This window comes from Zootoca vivipara, chromosome 17 (assembly GCF_963506605.1).
Source record: "Zootoca vivipara chromosome 17, rZooViv1.1, whole genome shotgun sequence".
NCBI classification, from domain to species: Eukaryota; Metazoa; Chordata; class Lepidosauria; order Squamata; family Lacertidae; genus Zootoca; species Zootoca vivipara.
Genome location: NC_083292.1, coordinates 27,026,560 through 27,045,883, shown reverse-complemented (window position 1 = coordinate 27,045,883; position 19,324 = coordinate 27,026,560). Strand labels below are relative to the sequence as shown.

At 46.7% G+C, this 19,324-nt stretch overlaps 1 protein-coding gene across 1 annotated transcript in view; it reads right to left on the bottom strand.

The window, feature by feature from the left end:
- The window catches only part of GPHA2 (glycoprotein hormone subunit alpha 2), a 30,411-nt gene extending 25,365 nt beyond the window's left edge, over positions 1 to 5,046 (bottom strand). Inside the window, exon 1 of the mRNA XM_060269841.1 lies at positions 5,024 to 5,046. Within this exon, the coding sequence (XP_060125824.1) occupies positions 5,024 to 5,046 (23 nt within the window). The remainder of the gene's footprint in view (positions 1 to 5,023) is intronic.
- Positions 5,047 to 19,324: the final 14,278 nt, after the last annotated feature.

The window sequence follows — 19,324 nt, the reverse complement described above, 5'->3', positions numbered from 1 at the left end:
ACTGGCAACATTGTTCCCAAACCTTATACCCGACATCCATGTCGCAAAGACGCTTTACATTGTCTCGCTGATCATCCCCCATCGTAAACGACAAGGGGGAAGGCCTGTCTCTGAACACGGCCCTCCACATCAGCTGAGACCCAGGGCCAATCGGCCAAGGGCCGGATGGCCCAAAATACCCCAAATGAACACCCATAAGACTACACATAGGAAACTCTATACACCTTACTCCCTACTCTCTAACCCAAACCTAACTCTAACCCCATTAGCCCCCTACCCACCACACCCTAGGTCAGCGAAACCCCAATGGTTAAGTAAACAACACACAGTGAGAGACACAGGACAACCTGAACGGGTTGGCAAGGAATCGCCTTACACAACAGATAGACGTGATGGCTAGCTTAAAAGCGATTACACTAAATGTGAGGGGGTTGGGAAACCCCATTAAAAGAAAACGCATTACCTCATACATAAACACCATGAAACCACACATCACCTTCCTACAAGAAGTACACAACCCCCCCAAAGGGAACAAACTTCTGAGCGACCCCCGCTTCAGTCAACAATGGGTGGCACAAGGCTCAGGAAAGGCTCGCGGAGTAGCTGTAATACTTAATAAAGACCTAAACTTCAAAGCCACAACAGTCCTGAGGGACAAAAGGGGCAGATTCATTTTCATCAAAGGAACACTAGATGGCAAAATTAAACTGACAATCGGCTCTATATATGCCCCAAACTCAAAACAACTAGAATTCTTCCAGAAGACACTGAACAAACTCCTCTCCTTCATGGAAGGGGAAGCCATCATAGGAGGCGACCTCAACCTAAATATGAAAGGCATATCCCTAAAAAACATCCAATCTACAACCCCATGGGCAACTTTCCTTTGTGGAAAACCCCCAATAACTAGGGACTCTTACAAGTTAATAAAACTGCTAAAAGACAGGGGTCTCTACGACATTTGGAGTGAACAAAACCCGGGAGACACTACCCACACATTCCAATCTGGACGACATGGCACAACGTCCAGATTGGACAGCATTCTGCTCACACAGAATCTAATCCCTCAGGTGGAATCATCAAACATAGGCAACATTAAAATCACAGACCATGCCCCAGTAGAAGTCACCATTAAAATAGGAGAGAGAACACATAGTACCCCATCATGGTCCTTTAGCCCCATCCTAACCACAAACAAACAAATTAGAGAAAGTCTCACAAAAACCCTCCAAAATTACTTCAAAGAAAATGATGTAGACAACATAACAACCCCCCTCCTATGGGACGCAATGAAAGCAGTCACCAGAGGAGCTTGCATAAAAGAGAAAACACTCCTTAAAAAACAAACCTCCACAAAGATTAGTAAACTAGAACAAGACATTACGACCCTCACATCACGATACAAACAAACAGGATCCAAAAAACTTCTTAAACTAATAGAACAAAAGAGAAGAGAAATAGATTCCCTAGAAATTAATAAAACAATGATCAACATTCTATATTCTAAACAACGCTTCTATGAATATGGAGGGAAAAACTCCAGACTATTAGTGAATAGATGTAGGAAAAGAACACTCAAAACAAGAATACACTGCATCACCAAAAAAGACGGCAACACAACATTCTCCCCCAAAGAAATAACTTCAGAATTTGCAGAATTTTACTCTAATCTATACACCTCCCACAACCCACCTGAGAAGGAAATAAAAGAATTCATAGCAGGACTGACCATGCCTACCTTAACAGATGAAGAACAGGAATACATGGACAGGCCCATCACCCCAGGGGAAATAGACATGGTCCTCAAAAACCTGAAACCACACAAGGCCCCAGGCCCAGACGGCTTCACAGCAGAATTCTATAAGAAATTCAAAGAACCCCTATTGCCACACATAACTCGCCTATTTAATGACATCATGAAAGGGGGGCCCATCCCCAAATCCTGGACCCACTCCAAAATAGTCTCCATCCCAAAACCACAGAAGGACAATCTCAAAGTCGAATCATATCGCCCAATCTCATTAATAAACCAAGACTACAAGATATTCACATCAATCCTGGCCAACCGCTTAAAAAACTTTTTATGCAACTTAGTAGCCCCAGATCAGACCGGATTCGTCCCTGGTCGCAACATCACGGACCCCATCAGGAAACTGCTGAACCTAATCGAGCACAGCAAGGCAACCAAAACCCCACTGACTATTATGTCTCTAGACATCCTCAAGGCCTTTGATTGCCTAGAATGGAAATACCTGTTAGCAGTATTAACTAGCATGAAATTTGGCCCAAACTTTCTACAAATCCTCAAACAAATATACTCACAAGCCTCAGCAAATTGCAGAATCAACAACATAGACTCGAATAGCATAAAAATCCAAAGGGGCACAAAACAAGGATGCCCACTATCCCCCTTCCTATTTATACTGGCCCTAGAGCCGCTAGCAATCCGAATCCGTGCAGCCACAGACATCAGAGGAGTGAAAATAAAAGGCAGAACATATAAAATAGGGCTCTTTGCAGATGACCTAATGGTCACAACATCAGACCCCTTAAACACGGCAATCCCCCTAACCAGAGAACTCAACACATTTGCGACGGTGTCAGGCCTGCGAGTAAACTTTGCAAAATCGGAAGCCATGTGCTTCAACACTCCTCCCCACACCCAGAAAGAACTCACTAATATCACCAAAATAAAACTTTGTCACACCAAGTTCAGATACCTAGGGGTACAAATAACCAAAAATCTCAACAAATTATACCTACACAACTATAAACCCTTGTGGCGACAAATAAACAAGGACCTGAAGAGATGGGACAACATGAATTTCACCCTCTCAGATAAAATGGCAATGATCAAAATGATCACTCTCCCAAAAATAACCTACTTATTCCAAACCCTCCCAATCTGGATTCCCCCAATTCAACTCCGCAGATGGCAGAGAAAACTGCACTCCTTCATCTTCTCGCATAAAAAACCAAGAATAAGCACCAAATACCTGCACCTCCCCACCTCACAAGGAGGATGGGGAATCCCTAACATAGAAACATATTATAGGGCCAATCAAATACGACATATAATCCCATATATACTGGAAGATGAGACAAAACAATGGATACACTTAGAGAGAGACACAATTGAAAATATCAGCACCACAGCATACCCATTCCTCCCAAACAAGCTAAGAAGGATCCCCACAACACTTAATAGATACACACAAACCATGTTCAAAGCATGGAAAACAGAAATGGACAAACTATCCCCAACCACATCCCCACTACTCCCCCTGATCTACCATCCATTATTTCACCATGCAGCACAAAACATCCACACTAAAAACTGGCAAACCAAAGGCCTATATCGCCTAACGGACTTCTATAAAAACAACATACCTCTGACAACACAAGAAATACAGGATAAACTAGAAGACACCCAAATACCCTGGTTAGCACAACACCAATTACATACCCTCTTAAACAAGCCAGCAATAAAATTAGCAGCAACAAGACCCCTGACACCTTTTGAAAACCTCCTAACGACAAAGGGTCACGGCAAAGGGATGGTTTCTGCAATATATAAAATACTGCTCCAAAATCCCACAAACTCCCCAGACACAATAAAAAAACAATGGGAAGAAGACATAGGCTATGAGATTAACCCCACTCAGTGGACCAGAATGTGGTCTAAACCCCCCTTTAAATCCATATCAGCAAAAAGGAAAGAACTCACTCTGAAAACCATCTACAGGTGGTACCTAACACCACGAAAACTAGCACTAATACGCCCAGGAACCTCATCAAAATGCTGGAGAGGATGCACCTCAACAGGCACATATTTTCACATGTGGTGGGAATGCCCCAAAGCCCAACAATTCTGGAGAACGACCATAAGAGAAATAGGTAAAATAACCCAACAAACATTAGAACTCACCCCAGAACTGGCCTTGCTAAACATCTTCCAGGACAATAATGCCCACTTACATCACAAAGAACTCATAACCCACTTACTCTCAGCTACCAGAAACACCATAACCAGACACTGGAAAGACCTGGCAGGAGTAAACATGGATCAGTGGTACCAGACGGTATGGGAAACAGCCCTATTAGAAAAATTAACCAATAAGTTGAAATTGACACGGGGCCAAATAGAAGAAGACGGCTTCACCCCAGTATGGTTCCCCTTTATCACATACACAGCCCAACAAGACAACGACAGAAACCCACCAGCAACATACAAATCAATATGGCTAACCTGACCCAGAACACCCGCCCGCCCTACTCACATAAAACAGACCACCAAACTATATCCTAAGCCAACCCCAAAAACTCTCACCATCAAAGGAAAACAAAGGCACAACAAAGAACCTGCACAACCAATGCTGACACCCCCCCCACTTTAAGTAATCTAGAAACACTGTTACCCCACCCCAACCCCCAACCCCTCCCCTCATCCACCGCTCTCCCCCCTTTCCTCCCCAATGTCTCAACAATTGAAACTGATCTGTAAAAAAGCTATGAGAGACATTGCCTATGTCTTTGTAAACTGAGAAAACCTTTAATAAAAATTTACAAAAAAAGAAAAAAAGAAACCGGGATGGCTTCTGTAAATCCGGGACTGTCCCTGGAAAATAGGGACACTTGGAGGGTCTGCAGTAGGAGAGGCGAGGATTAGAAATGTTTTTTTGTAAGATAATGGGCATACCGTGTTTCTCATATTATAAGACATGTCTTATATTTATTTTTTCCTCAAAAAAACACACTATGGCTTATTTTCAGGGTATGTCTTATATTTTTCCTCCTCCTCCTCCTGCCATGGCCGGCATTGCTGCTGCGCCTATCACTATGTCTTATTTTCGGGGTATGGCTTATATTCCTTGAATGCTTAAAAATCCTGCTATGGCTTATTTTATGGGTATGTCTTAAAATATGAGAAACAGGGTAGCTGCTGGCCAGTTAAGTGCTTCACACAGCATCTTAATTAGGTTGCTCTGTTGCCATAGAGACAAATGAGTGGGCCTTTTCTCACCGCATCTGGCTGGAAGCCACCATCCTCCTAGGATGGGGAACAATAGGCCAAGTGGTTCTGTATAGGGAAGGGTTGTACATGTGTGTTGGGCTGATGCGGGAAGTTGTGTCTCTGCTCTGTGCTAGACTTTGAGGCTCTCCTAGAACCCTAGCGGGGATGCAAGATCTGTTGAGATATTGATTCTGTGAACACCCCTATCCTAGGCTCAGGTGGCATATATGTGTGTATGTGTTAATAAAACCATGATGCCTCACCTGATGGCAGAAAGTGAAGAGGAATTAAAGAACCTTTTAATGAGGGTGAAAGAGGAAAGCGCAAAATATGGTCTGAAGCTCAACATCAAAAAAACTAAGATCATGGCCACTGGTCCCATCACCTCCTGGCAAATAGAAGGGGAAGAAATGGAGGCAGTGAGAGATTTTACTTTCTTGGGTTCCATGATCACTGCAGATGGTGACAGCAGTCACGAAATTAAAAGACGCCTGCTTCTTGGGAGAAAAGCAATGACAAACCTAGACAGCATCTTAAAAAGCAGAGACATCACCTTGCCGACAAAGGTCCGTATAGTTCAAGCTATGGTCTTCCCAGAAGTGATGTATGGAAGTGAGAGCTGGACCATAAAGAAGGCTGATCGCTGAAGAATTGATGCTTTTGAATTATGGTGCTGGAGGAGACTCTTGAGAGTCCCATGGACTGCAAGAAGATCAAACCTATCCATTCTGAAGGAAATCAGCCCTGAGTGCTCACTGGAAGGACAGATCCTGAAGCTGAGGCTCCAATATTTTGGCCACCTCATGAGAAGAGAAGACTCCCTGGAAAAGACCCTGATGTTGGGAAAGATTGAGGGCACAAGGAGAAGGGGACTACAGAAGACAAGATGGCTGGACAGTGTTCTTGAAGCTACAAACATGAGTTTGACCAAAGTGTGGGAGGCAGTGGAAGACAGGAGTGCCTGGCATGCTCTGGTCCATGGGGTCACTAAGAGTCGGACACGACTAAACGACTACCCAACAACAAATGTATGTTAGGGGTGTATATTGAGGGGAGAGTTCTGCACCAAATGTGCATATGTGGTAAAATTCCCAAAATGTGAAATATGAGAAATGGAGACTAAAAATGCCAATGAATTTTCATCGGCAGAACAACAACAACAACAACAACAACAACAACAAATAATAATAAATAAATAAATAAATATGCCACTACAGTGGCCCGTGTTTTGTTAGCCCAAACATAGAAAATGAGCAAGGTCCCAACTAAAGAAGAATGGCAAATTAAGCTGACAGAATATGCGCAGTTTGCAGACTTAACATATAGAATAAGAGAACAAGAAGAGCATATATTTAGAGAAGACTGAAAAATGTTTATTTAATATATGGGGGCGGGAATTGTGTACACTTGAAAATGTTGGCAGCATAAAGATAAATTCAACAGGGTAAATAAGTTTTGATGGAGGTAATAATGGAATACTGAATGCCTTAGTTTTTGTAAAATATGCAAGGATTTATGATATGCAAAATGAACCATGGAAAGAGAAGGATTGATATTTTAAGGATACTTAAATGAGTATTCTAAATTGTAAAACAGAAAATTTTAATATAATAATAATACTGTAATTGTAATAATAATAATAATAATAATAATAATAATAATAATAATAATAATGCACTGGTGTGGAAATTTGTGGGGCTGAACTTCAGGCTTTGAAAAACGAGAAATGCAGAGAAACTGAAATGGCTGAATTCACCCACCCCTCTTTCCTGAGCAGATGTTTCTGGGCTGGGAATGCCAGCTGCTTAGCAGACCACCGCCAGCTGCCGACTCCTGCATTGTAGTGGGTTGAACGAAATGACCCTTGGGATCCCATCCAACTCTCCAGTTCTCTGATTCTGCCACGCCAGGGACAAATGCTGCCCAGTGAAGCCCCAATGAGCTTCTCGGTGCTCTTAATTCCCACCCAGACTCATCTCTCCCACTCAGCTGTGTGCACCCCTGCCCCCCCCCAAGTGCCTGGCAGAGCTTAAAATAGGAAATGGCCCATTAGCCTTTGGGCTGTACATCTGCCTTGTGCCCAGGGGCAGGGGCCAGGAGAAGTTACTGGAAGCAATAATGAAGGAGAAAGCTCTTGCCATCAATATTTCATGGCAAGCGGGTGTGTGTGTGTGTGTGTTTGTGTGTGTGTGTTTGTGTGTGTGTGTGTGTTGGATGCAGTCCTTGGGGCAGACGTCCAGGGAATGGGCAGGCAGGGCTCCCAATGCAGCAGCAAAGGATGGTGGCTTGGCATATAATCTGAGGTGCAATAAATCCTGTTCCCATCGAAAGAGGGAACCCCCACCCACAAGTTCAGCCTTGGTCAACCAGATGTTTTGGACTAAAATATTGTGGGGAGGGGCAGGGAGGACAGTGTCAGACCCTCCAAGTGTCCGTATTTTCCAGGGATGTCCCTGATTTAGAGAAGACGTCCCAGTTTCTGATTTGATCCCAGAATCTCCCGCTTTTCCTTAGGATGTCCCTATTTTCATTGGAGAAATGTTGGAGGGTATGGAGTGATCCAACCCCCCGAGCCAACTGAAGGCAATGCACTATTAATGCTGTATCATTTTAATATTTAATTGGGAGCCACCCAGAGTGGCTGGGGAGACTCAGCCAGATGGGCGGGGTACAAATAATAAATTATTATTATTATTATTATTATTATTATTATTATTATTATGGGAAGTGTTTTTTTAATGTTTAATGTTTTATTATGCTTTTATATATGTTGGAAGCCGCCCAGAGTGGCTGGGGAAACCCAAAAACATGTGTGGGTTATAAATAATAAACTTATCATTATGGAATGGGACGTCCCTATTTTCATCAGAGAAATGTTGGAGGGTATGCAGTGTGTGTTTGTGGGGAAAGAACAGGTTTTAAAAACCACCTCCTCACACCCTGGTAATGATCTGGATTGGAGGCCCAGCACAGCTGCTTTTTCCTCATAAGAAAGAAAGCTGGGTGATCCTGAGCAGACTTTTAAGGAAATGCACTTAACATAATGTGTAGTTTGCAGTGCCCTTTTTAAGAAAAGAAAAGAGAATCATAGAATCATAGAGTTGGAAGAGACCACAAGGGCCATCCAGTGCAACCCCCTGCCAAGCAGGAAACACCATCAAAGCATTCCTGACAGATGGCTGTCAAGCCTCTGCTTAAAGACCTCCAAAGAAGGAGACTCCACCACACTCCTTGGCAGCAAATTCCACTGCCGAACAGCTCTTACTGTCAGGAAGTTCTTCCTAATGTTGAGGTGGAATCTTCTTTCTTGTAGCTTGAATCCATTGCTCCGTGTCTGCTTCTCTGGAGCAGCAGCAAACAACCTTTCTCCCTCCTCTATATGACATCATTTTATATATTTGAACATGGCTATCATATCACCCCTTAACCTTCTCTTCTCCAGGCTAAACATACCCAGCTCCTTAAGCATAGCTGCCAAGTCCGGGTCGTAAAGATCTGGGATCGGCAGCACGCGCATGACCGGAAGTTGCGTGACGCAACTTCCGGTGGCGCTTCGCCCTTCTCTGGGCATCAGAAAATGGCGGCGCCGGCGCCGGAAGTCGCTTCCGCGCATGACCGGAAACACGTAAAAGCGACTTCCGGCGCCGGTGGCGCTTCGCCCTTCTATGGGCATCAGAAAATGGCGGCACCGGCGCCGGAAGTCGCTTTTACGTGTTTCCGGTCATGCGCGGAAGCGACTTCCGGCGCCGGCGCCGCCATTTTCTGATGCCCAGAGAAGGGCGAAGCGCCACCGGAAGTTGCGTCACGCAACTTCCGGTCATGCGCGAAAGCGACTTCCGGCGCCGGCGTCGCCATTTTCTGGTGCCCATAGAAGGGCAAAGCGGCACCAGAAAAATGGCCGCCGGGAAGAAGCGAATTTAAGGGAGAATGCCGGGATTTATCACCAAACGGGAGACCGCCGGGAAACGGTAAGAAAAAAGGGGTTTTCCCGGTGGATACGGGATACTTGGCAGCTATGCCTTAAGCCATTCCTCATAAGGCATCATTTCCAGGCCTTTGACCATTTTGGTTGCCCTCTTCTGGACACGTTCCAGCTTGTCAGTATCCAGAACTGGACACATTACTCCAGGTGAGGTCTGACCAGAGCAGAATACAGTGGTACTATTACTTCCCTTGATCTAGACGCTATACTCCTATTGATGCAGCCCAGAATTGAATTGGCTTTTTTAGCTGCTGCATCACACTGTTGACTCATGTCAGGTTTGTGGTCCTAGATCCTTTTCACATGTACTGCTCTCAAGCCAGGTGTCTCCCATCCTGTATTTGTGCCTTTCATTTTTTTTGCCCAAGTGTAGTACTTTACATTTCTCCTTGTTAAAATTCATCTTGTTTGCTTTGGCCCAGTTGTCAAATCTGTTAAGGTCATTTTGAAGTGTGATCCTGTCCTCTGGGGTATTAGCCACCCCTCCCAATTTGGTGTCATCTGCAAACCTGCTAGTATTATACTAGCAAAGGTGCTAGTATTCACCATGAAGCTGTTACAGTAAGTGTCACCATTTTTAACACGTTGAGGAAGAGGTGCCAGTACTGCAAACCATTGAGTAACCCCGGAGGTGGGTAGTTTCACATAGGAAAAACCCCTCACCTCACCCCACAACTTGCTGCAATAATACACTGAGTTTATTATTTGTTTCATAAAATTTATACAGTGGTACCTCAGTGGTTCCCAGTAGTGATGTATGGAAGTGAGAGCTGGACCATAAAGAAGGCTGATCGCTGAAGAATTGATGCTTTTGAATTCTGGTGCTGGAGGAGACTCTTGAGAGTCCCATGGGCTGCAAGAAGATCAAACCTACCCATTCCGAAGGAAATCAGCCCTGAGTGCTCACTGGAAGGACAGATCCTGAAGCTGAGGCTCCAATACTTTGGCCACCTCATGAGAAGAGAAGACTCCCTGGAAAAGACCCTGATGTTGGGAAAGATTGAGGGCACAAGGAGAAGGGGACGACAGAGGACGAGATGGTTGGACAGTGTTCTCGAAGCTACGAACATGAGTTTGACCAAACTGCGGGAGGCAGTGGAAGACAGGAGTGCCTGGCGTGCTCTGGTCCATGGGGTCACGAAGAGTCGGACACGACTAAACGACTAAACAACAACCTCAGGTTACAAACGCTTCAGGTTACAGACTCTGCTAACCCAGAAATAGTACCTTGGGTTAAGAACTTTACCTCAGGATGAGAACAGAAATTGCACAGCGGCGGCAGCAGTGGGAGGCCCCATTAGCTAAAGTGGTACCTCAGGTTAAGAACAGTTTCAGGTTAAGAATGGACCTCCAGAACGAATTAAGTTCTTAACCCGAGGTACCACTGTATACCGCTTGGTGGTCAAAAAACCCATCAGAGCTAATTACAAAAAAGATGAAACAATACAATTCTCAATAAGAAAAATTAACAGTAGCTTCGGTTTTTAACGAGTTGATATAACAAGAGACTAAAAGCAGATCAAGGCTCGTACCAACTTTCTAAACTTCTGGGTCGGCTGGGCTAAACAAAAACATTTTTTTCGCAGGCACAGAAATAAGTACAGCGAAGGCGCCTGCCTGATGTCAATAGGCAGGGAGTTCCAAAGTGTAGGTCCTGCCACACGCAAAAATAGCGAGTTCTTACCAATGTGGAATGGGCATCATGTGGCACTTGTAACAGGGCCATTTCTGCCAATTGAAGTGGCCAAGTGGGAGTGAGGCGATCTCATAGGTGAAGTGGTCCCAAGTTGTTTTGGGCCCCCAATGTCCCTAGGGATTGTGAGATATGCTCTGCAGAAAGCAGCTGCCCATCACAGTGCTCAGCTTGGGAATCCCCCCCACGAATTCCTCTGCAGCCTGCCAAATAAAACAGAAGGGAAATTGGGATGTGAATGCCAAGAGAGCACACAGAGGGGTGGGAGGTGGGAATAGGGGGTCTAGACAGACCCCTGTGGATGACACAGTTTGAATGACGTCTGAAGTGCCCTGGCACTCTCTGCTGACAGCGGAATCTTCCTGCCTGATCTTGCCCCAGCTAATAGCTTGCGCCTGTGTGCTTTTCAGAGAAATGATCTAACTTGGAAACAAAGATTAGGTGCGATTCAAAAGAGAGAGAAGAAAGGAGGGCTTGTTCAGAGGTGGGGTGGCTTTCACTGTGTTTTCTTCTGCCTGTAGCCATAGAGACTGAGGGGGGGGGGAGAGAGAGAGAGACCACCAGGATGGTGAGATGGAAACATTCCCAATGGAGAAAGCAGAGACTTTCTCCAGGGCTACCCTGTGAATTTCATGGATGACCTATAAAGCCCTAGATGGCTTAGGACCAGCCTATCTGAAGGACCGCATTCTCTCATATGAACCTGCCTGGGTTTTGAGATCTTCAGCAAAGGCCCATCTCTCAGTCCTGCTACCTCCACAGGTACGCTTGGAGGAGATGCAGGAGAGGGCCTTCTCCGTGGCTGCTCCCAGACTCTGGAACTCCCTCCCTGGAGAAGTCAGACAGGTTGTTGTCCTTCAGCTGGCAGGTGAAAACTCTTTTATTCTGACAGGCCTTTCAGAACTGACTGTTGTTGTTTTTTAAAGGAAAGGCTTTTTAATAGTCCTTTGTTGTTTTTAATTGTATTTTAATAGATTTGTTTTTTGCATTGTTTTAATTGCAATTACCTTTAAACAATGAACATTCATATGCTTTTAGGGTTTTCTTTTGTATTTTATCTGTGTGGTTTTGATTTGTGTAAGGCCTTGAGTAATAATGAAACATAATAATGGAGGCTTCAGACTAGGTTATGAGCTCAGCACCCTCTTTGGGGCTCTCGCCTGACAAATGGGGCTCATCACACAACATACATCAGGTCCGAGGAGCCCATGGCCCTTGCAATGTTTGGGGCTGAGACTCAAGCTTTGTGCACATGACTTTATGCTCTGGCTCTGATGTGCTCCCACTGTTAGCCACAGTCCATAGGTATCCTGCAGTTTATAGACAAAATACTGCCGTTAGATGAGTTTTCCCTCAAACCAACTCTCATCCAATTTGAAAATGCATGTGAGGGCCCATCCACACCACAGAATAAAGCGGAATATGTACCCCTTGTGTGTTCTTTAATTTCCCCTCGTCCATACAGCATTGGAAACAGCAGCTGTCTCGAACATTGTGCCTGGCAAATCGAGAGCTTCCCTATCCTCAGAAAATCCCCAAAGGGCATCTGCTATGCTTTAAAAGTGCTCCCACCACTGGTTGCGCTGTGGATTTATATAATACCATTTTAATAGTTTTATTTTCAATCCCTTTTCTGGCAATCTCTAACACCTGCCTTGCAGGGGGTTGTACTAGATGACCCTTGGTGTCCCTTCCAACTCTACAGTTCTGTGAATTCACCTTTTCGCACAGCATCTTTGCAGAGCGGTCCATTTCAGCCCTAAGGCCTTGTTTCCGGCCAGTCACCTCCGGATCAACCCCCACGAGTTTATGTGTGGAGTTAGGACGTTTCTGTCCCGCTGTTCATCACTGGATTACACTGGAATGCTTTTTTTTTTTTTTGCCATTTTAACGCCCAGCTTGGAGAGACCCAGGAAGGTTCTTTGCAATTCGAGCCAGGGATGGTGGAACCTGTGGCAACGCTGATATTGCCAGACCACAAACCCCAACATCCCTGACCACAGGCCATCCTGGCTGCTGCTGCTGGGAGCCCGGAGTCCAGAAACATTTGCAGGGCCGCTGGTTCCCCGCCCCAGATTTAGACCATAGCCGTTCTCCTGAAACCAAGTCAAAAGCAGACTTAAAGATCAATAAAGGCAGGAGGGCGTTGAAGGCTTAGTGCCAGGAACCAAAGTACTGTATACATCTCTCTGCCAGGTGAGCTAATACACAGCGATGGTTGAGCGACCGGCTTTAAATCTAATCTCTGCTTTCAAAATAATACTATTATCCCCCTCCATACAAAGTTAAAGCTTATGTTTTAAAAAGCTGGCATAAAGTTTTCCAATAGCTGCCTTCCAAGAAGGCTAATGGGGCAATAATGATCTGGATCGGTCCCATCACCTTTTCTTAATGTGATGAGCTATGAAAGCTTTACTCAGTGCTCCCCCCCCCCCCCGAAAAATAGGTGCCTGTACTCAGCATGGCTGTTACAGTTAAGTGCCACACTTTTTAACAACAACAAAAAGAGGTGCCGGTACGCATTCCCTCGAGTACCCCCTGAAAAAAGCACCGGCTTCACTGCATAAATTGGGAGTCTTTCCAGTTCTGCTAATAAAATACGAAGGGATGAGAGTACGGATATCCCACTGTTCTGGGATAGATTTTAAGATACGAGGAGGTATATAATCTTGCTTTCGCAGAGCAATCAGATAAAGGATTTCACCTGACACTGCAGGTTGCCACTGCGGCATACAGAAATGGTTCAAAACATCTGGAGGGTGCTAGAAGATGAACCTGCTGAATGTAAAAAAAAATGGACAATGTAGCTCAGAGGGGGAGAATGAGGGAAGTCCCTATACATTGAAAAGGATAATGTAATGAATGGTAAAAAAAAATATGTGTTTGTTTGTTATTAGTGTCTAAAATCAATAAAAATTATTATATATTTTTAAAAAAACATCTGGAGGGTGCTGGCTTGGCTAGTCTTTTGCATTCCCAAGTTTTATGTTTAGGATGATTGCAACAGAGCTCAGCTCACATGTTTTTTTTTTTTTTGCATTGGATCCAGGAATGCCCCGAAACCAAAAGATGCTCTGCTGGGTCACACCAGAGTGCCAGGCCAGAAGACATTTCATTTTCAGTCTGGCTCTCTGGCACGAATCAGCTGGGTCGTGCCAGAGCACCAGACCAAAAGCAGCTCATCTTTTGCTCTCGCTCGTCTTTTGCTCAGGACCAAAAAAAGGAGCGTCCCAAATTTGGTCCCAAGAATGTTGGAGGATATGCAGGTTGCAATAGCTTTGTCATCTCTATAAAAGCAGAAACATCCTATTGATCAACTCAAGGAGAGTGTAGCTGAGGGTTTTTTTCTCCAACACAGTTGTCTTGTCTTAGGGCTCACCCATGTCCTGTGCTTTATAAGCACGGGTCCAAGAGGTTTTTCATTTGCCCTGCTGCTTTTCCCAGAAAAACCCGCTATTTAGCACTGAATTGTAGCAGATGTCAATCAGGTTTTCTGCAGAAAAGCACAGGACAAACAGAAGTGTGGATGAGGGAACCTCTACCCTAATCGCAGTGCAAAGGCTTGATTTTTCTTCCACTGAAAAGAAGCCTGGAGTCTGTTATGGCCAAGAAGGAGGACTCTAGTTTTTCTACCTAGAAGGTGAACTTGTTTTGCTGGCTAAAGTAAATGGCACTGCGCCAAGACCCTCATGCAGAATTCACTGTTTATTTCTCAACCCGCCACATCCTCCCAGGTTCCTCTGCTCCATCCGGGGCACTGCCTATGTCTCGTCCTGGACTGTGTAGATCACCAAGTCGTTGGGGAGGTCGGGCTGGTTGCTCCTCTGCCTGTCCGCGGTGAGCCAGCCTGTGGCCAGGGCCATCTTGAGCTTGCGCAGCCTGTACAGCAAGCTCACCAGCTCCTGCTCCATGTCCCCCAGCGACTTCAGGCCGGACCGGACAGAGCAGCCGCGCCGGGGCCGACAAGGCGTGTGCGGTGGGGGCATGCGGCAGTCCATGACCTGAGCAGAAAAAGGCAGCAGTGAGCAGTTGTTGAGACAGGGGCTGGGGAAGGCCCCGTTCCCTTGGATGAGTCTGGGGAGCCACAACCAAGTAGGCCGCCCTTTCCTCACTTGCCTTCTCCCACCTGCATCTGGTATTAGCTGCCGGTTCATTTCCAGGCTTAACCCAAGGTGCTCGCGGTAGTGTTTAAAACCCTAACGCAGGCCCCAAAGACCTGAAACACCGCCTCCTTCTCTAATGACCCTCCTCAGCCCTGGTGATTCTTCCTCTTCCTTCTGTTCCCCACCACTAGCCCTGGAGATGGAGGTTAATTGGGAGAGGAGAAGGCAAAATGCCTGTGCAATAATTTGCAGTCGGCTCCTTCCCAGCTGAAGCTTGCAAGCTGCATGTACAGGAGGAGGAGGAGGAGGAGGAGGAGGAGGAGGAGGAGGAGGAGGAGGAGGAGGAAGAAGAAGAAGAAGAAGAAGAAGAAGAAGAAGAAGAAGAAGAAGAAGAAGAAGAAGAAGAAGAAGAAGACACTCTCACCCACCCTCCTCCTGCTACTTAGTGGGGCCAGGCAAACCTGGAGACTTCAGGTCAGCCCTGGAGGTCTGGCCACCCTATGTAGGCTTCTGCCCTTTGCCCCACATGCCAGAGGCTGGGTTTGGCACCAGTTCTCTGCCGCCCCCAGGCACTCACCTCCGTGCCCCGCTGAGCCACTGGGCACTGCTCCATGGAGAAACCTCCCAGGAGCCAGACCAGGCTGTAGAAACACACCAGGCTGAGGAGCCACAGCAGAATCTGCCCGTGCACCTGGTAGTTCTCCTGGTCCTCCGAGAGGCTGTTGTCCTGGTTGCTTAGGGCCCAGGCGGGGGCCAGCCACCCTAGCAAGCAGCAGATCCACCCACCCAGGACAACATCCATGGCCATTTCCTGCCTTCCTCTGAGCCTTACCATGGCACTGACCCACCAGCAGCAGTGACGTCACAAACCCCTGGGCAGGTGAGGTGGCCTCTTGCCCTCTCCTGGCAGGGAGAGCTGAGCCAAGAGGCCCAGCAGGGCAAGGTGTGCTCTTTGATCAGTGGCCTTGTCTCTTTGAAAAGCTGTCAGTCTTCTCTATCTGGAGGGGTTGTGGGGCGGGGGCGTCCAAGGGGAGCAGAGCGGGGCAGCAGCACCCGAGCAGCAGCAGCAGACTGAGCAGACACATCCGCAATGGTGAGGTGTATTTTATCTCTTACGGTAGTTAAAACATAGCCAATGGTTTCTGAACTGGATAATTAGCATATGCAAATGATATGCAAATTGGTACCCCGCCGGGCTCCTTCAAGAGGAAGGGAAAGATATGAATGGAATAAATAAATAAATGATATCTTGCCCTCTTTTTTGGAGGGGGGAGGGGGGCAATGTACTACTAAGTGGCCACTTCTGGAGCTTGGGGATAACAACTGGGTGGTGGTTTGCACCATCTTGGGGCCCCAATTATTTGAATGTGCAGGGTTGGTTTCATTCTTTTAAAAAAAATGCAAATAGCATCAGCTGTGTAGTGGGGGGAGGAAGCTGATAATTATCAGAACTGCAATAAGCTTCTGAAAGTGCTGTTTGACATGATGGGGACAGCCCTCATTGGTGTTGAATGTGACTTTCCTCCCCATGCAAATAGCAGCTTCAAAGGACTGAATTCAGGCAAGGAAATCAAGGAGTTAAAGCAAACACACACAGAGATGCAATGATGAGAGGTAACATTGGATCTATCCTCTGACAACAAAGGAGCAGGTACGGTTGCCTTTACCTTCTCTAGATCAGTTAAGTTAGCTTACAACGAGAAACCTATCCAAGTTCTGTACGTATAATAAACTACTTTATTATCCGCTTATACTCTGCAAGCATCTCTCTCTGTATAATTGCAAAAGGTAAGGTCTCCTCTCCAACCAAAATTCACAAGCTATCTCCTTCTCCAACAGGTAATTTGGCTTGGGTGGGTGGGCATAGTCCGCTTGGCAGCTAGCCACAGGAGGAGGGTACACACAATGGTCCAAGGATCTTGGTACACACAATGCTTGTGTACATGCAGAACCCTTAGAACCTAACCCCTGCTTAAAATGCAATCATACTGCTATCAATGCCCCTCTCCAGTAGGGCTGGGCGATATCTGGTTTTCAAGATCGTGATGGCTCACCAACTAAACATTGAGATATAGTGATATATCACAATGTCTGAAAGGAGGATGGAGCTATAGAGATGCACTGCCTGGCTTTACGGTTTTCCCTGCATTGATATTATTGCTGGCGCCTGCTCTTGTGATTTGCTGCAGGAATCAGGGGCTGCAGGAATCAAGAGAAGCATAGGCTGGCTTAACGTCCCGTCCCCCCCCCCCCTTGTGATTTTTGCCTAGCACACACAAACACAAACACACATCATGATTTGCAATATATTGCCAGGTCAAAAATTATGATATGGACTTCAAACCAGTTTGGGATGATATATTGATATATATCGCCCAGCCCTGCTCTCCAGCATTATCCCCCCCCCCCGGACTTCTCCCTCCCCCCCCCCTGCCTTCCCTGTGGCACTTCTGCCTGCATGTCCCAATTCCTTTGGCTGCAGAACCGGCGCAATTTCCGCCCCCATGAAGGTGCCCTGCGGCCTCCTCTGCCATAGATTTATTATTACTATTTTGATTATTGCTTTCCAAACCCTTCCCGGTCCCCAGGCTCAGTCCTCCTCTGCGATGTCATAGACCGCTAAGTTGAAGGCCTTGGCGCTTTCCCGGGCCAGCTGGCACTCGGGCGCCCGGCAGCCGCGGTGGCGCAGGGCGAGGGTGGCCTTGTGGTTCCGCACGAGCGTCACCAGCTTCACGAGCTCCAGCTCCATCTGGGAGAAGGCGTGCAAGAGGTGCCGCTCCAGATCCTGTTCGCGGGCCAGCTGGGCTTCTTCCTGCGGAGGAGAGAGGAGGAGGAGGAGGAGGAGGAGGAGGAGGTTGGTCAGGCAGCACGAGGGGTGTGAACATTATAGGAAGATGCTTGAGATAAAACAGGCCAAGCAACCAGAGCAGTGCTTGCCAAAGTGCTGATGGGGTCGAAAGGAAACCAGAGCAAGACTTTTGGCACCAGCTAGGCTGCAGGAGTTGCCGAAGGAGGAGTACAAGGCACCATCCAACTGTCTTAGGGACTCCGCTCCAGATTTGTGTAGGGTTTGATAATAATAATAATAATAATAATAATAATAATTTTATTATTTATACCCCACCCATCTGGCTGGGTTCCCCCTGCCACTCTGGGCGGCTTCCAACAGAAGATTAAAAATATATCAAAACATCATTCATTAAAAATGTCCCTAAACAACGCTGCCTTCAAATGTCTTCAGATAGTTGTTTATTTCTTTTGACATCTGATGGGAGGGTGTTCCACAGGGTGGGCGCCACTACTGAGAAGGCCCTCTGCCTGGTTCCCTGCAACTTTGCTTCTTGCATTGAAGGCCCTTGGAGCTGGACCTCAGTGTCCGGACTAAACGATGGGAGTGGAGACGCTCTTTCAGGTATACTGGGGTGAGGCCTTAGCCTGTTCTTCTCCCAGCAGAGGTTTAGGACCTGAGTTTTCCTTCTCCTAGATGAGCTACCTTCCCAAGTGGACAATCCCTTCCAGTATGCCTCTGAATAACAATTGCTCAGAATCCCAAGTGGGGCAGAGAGCATTGCTGTTGTGCCCAGGTCCTGCTTGCTGGCGGCATCCCAGGACACTGGATTAGACCTGACCCAGCTGCAGGCCTCTCCTTGCGGAAGTCTATTGTGGTAACAGAACCTCCACACCCAGGGACAGTGATAACAGAACCTCCACACGCAGGGACAGTCTACCTCTGAATACCAGCTGATGGGGAACGATGACTGGAGAGTTGCTTTTGTGCTCAGGTCCCGCTTGCGGGTTTCCCTTTGGGGCAACTTGTTGGTCACTGTGAGGGCAGGATGCCCCCCCCCCCAGCCTCTTCTAATCTCCTTCTGTTTGTCTCCTCCACCTCCCTTCCCTTTCTTACCCCTGCATCTTCTGCCTTGGGCGTCGTGTGGAGCCATTTCGCTCCCAGGGCCAGCACCAGAACCACGACGGAGCCGAACAGCAAGCTGTCCCAAGCCAGTTGGGGGGAGACGGCTTCCTTCTGCTCTTCTACCACAGCACGGCGTGCGGCAGAGCTTCCCTGGCAGAGCCACAACACCCACAGCAGGCTGTGCATGGTGAATACAAATGATGGCGGAGTCCCCGGGGCAAAGCGGGCCCTGGTCTGTGATGTCACAGATGCGCCAGCCCCATTGGCCAGTCGTGTGGGTGACATCGGTGGGAGAGGGTTCCGAATGCTTATTTATTTGCTACCTTTTAATCCCCCCCTCTTTCCTCCCACATGCGGATCACACATATATATGTACTCAACAGATAAATAAATAAATGCCGTGTGGGCCCAACTGTGTGGAACTCCTTTCCGCAAGAAGTTAGACAGGCACTATCCCTTCAGAGTTTCTGGCACCTGGTCAAAGCTGTTCTATTTCAGGAAGCCTTTGCACCCTGAATGTTCCTTGCTTTATTTCCTTTCTCCCTCTCTCTCTTATTTTATATATAAATATGATTTATTTATTTAAAAAAAACCCAATTATTGTTATTTATATTAAATC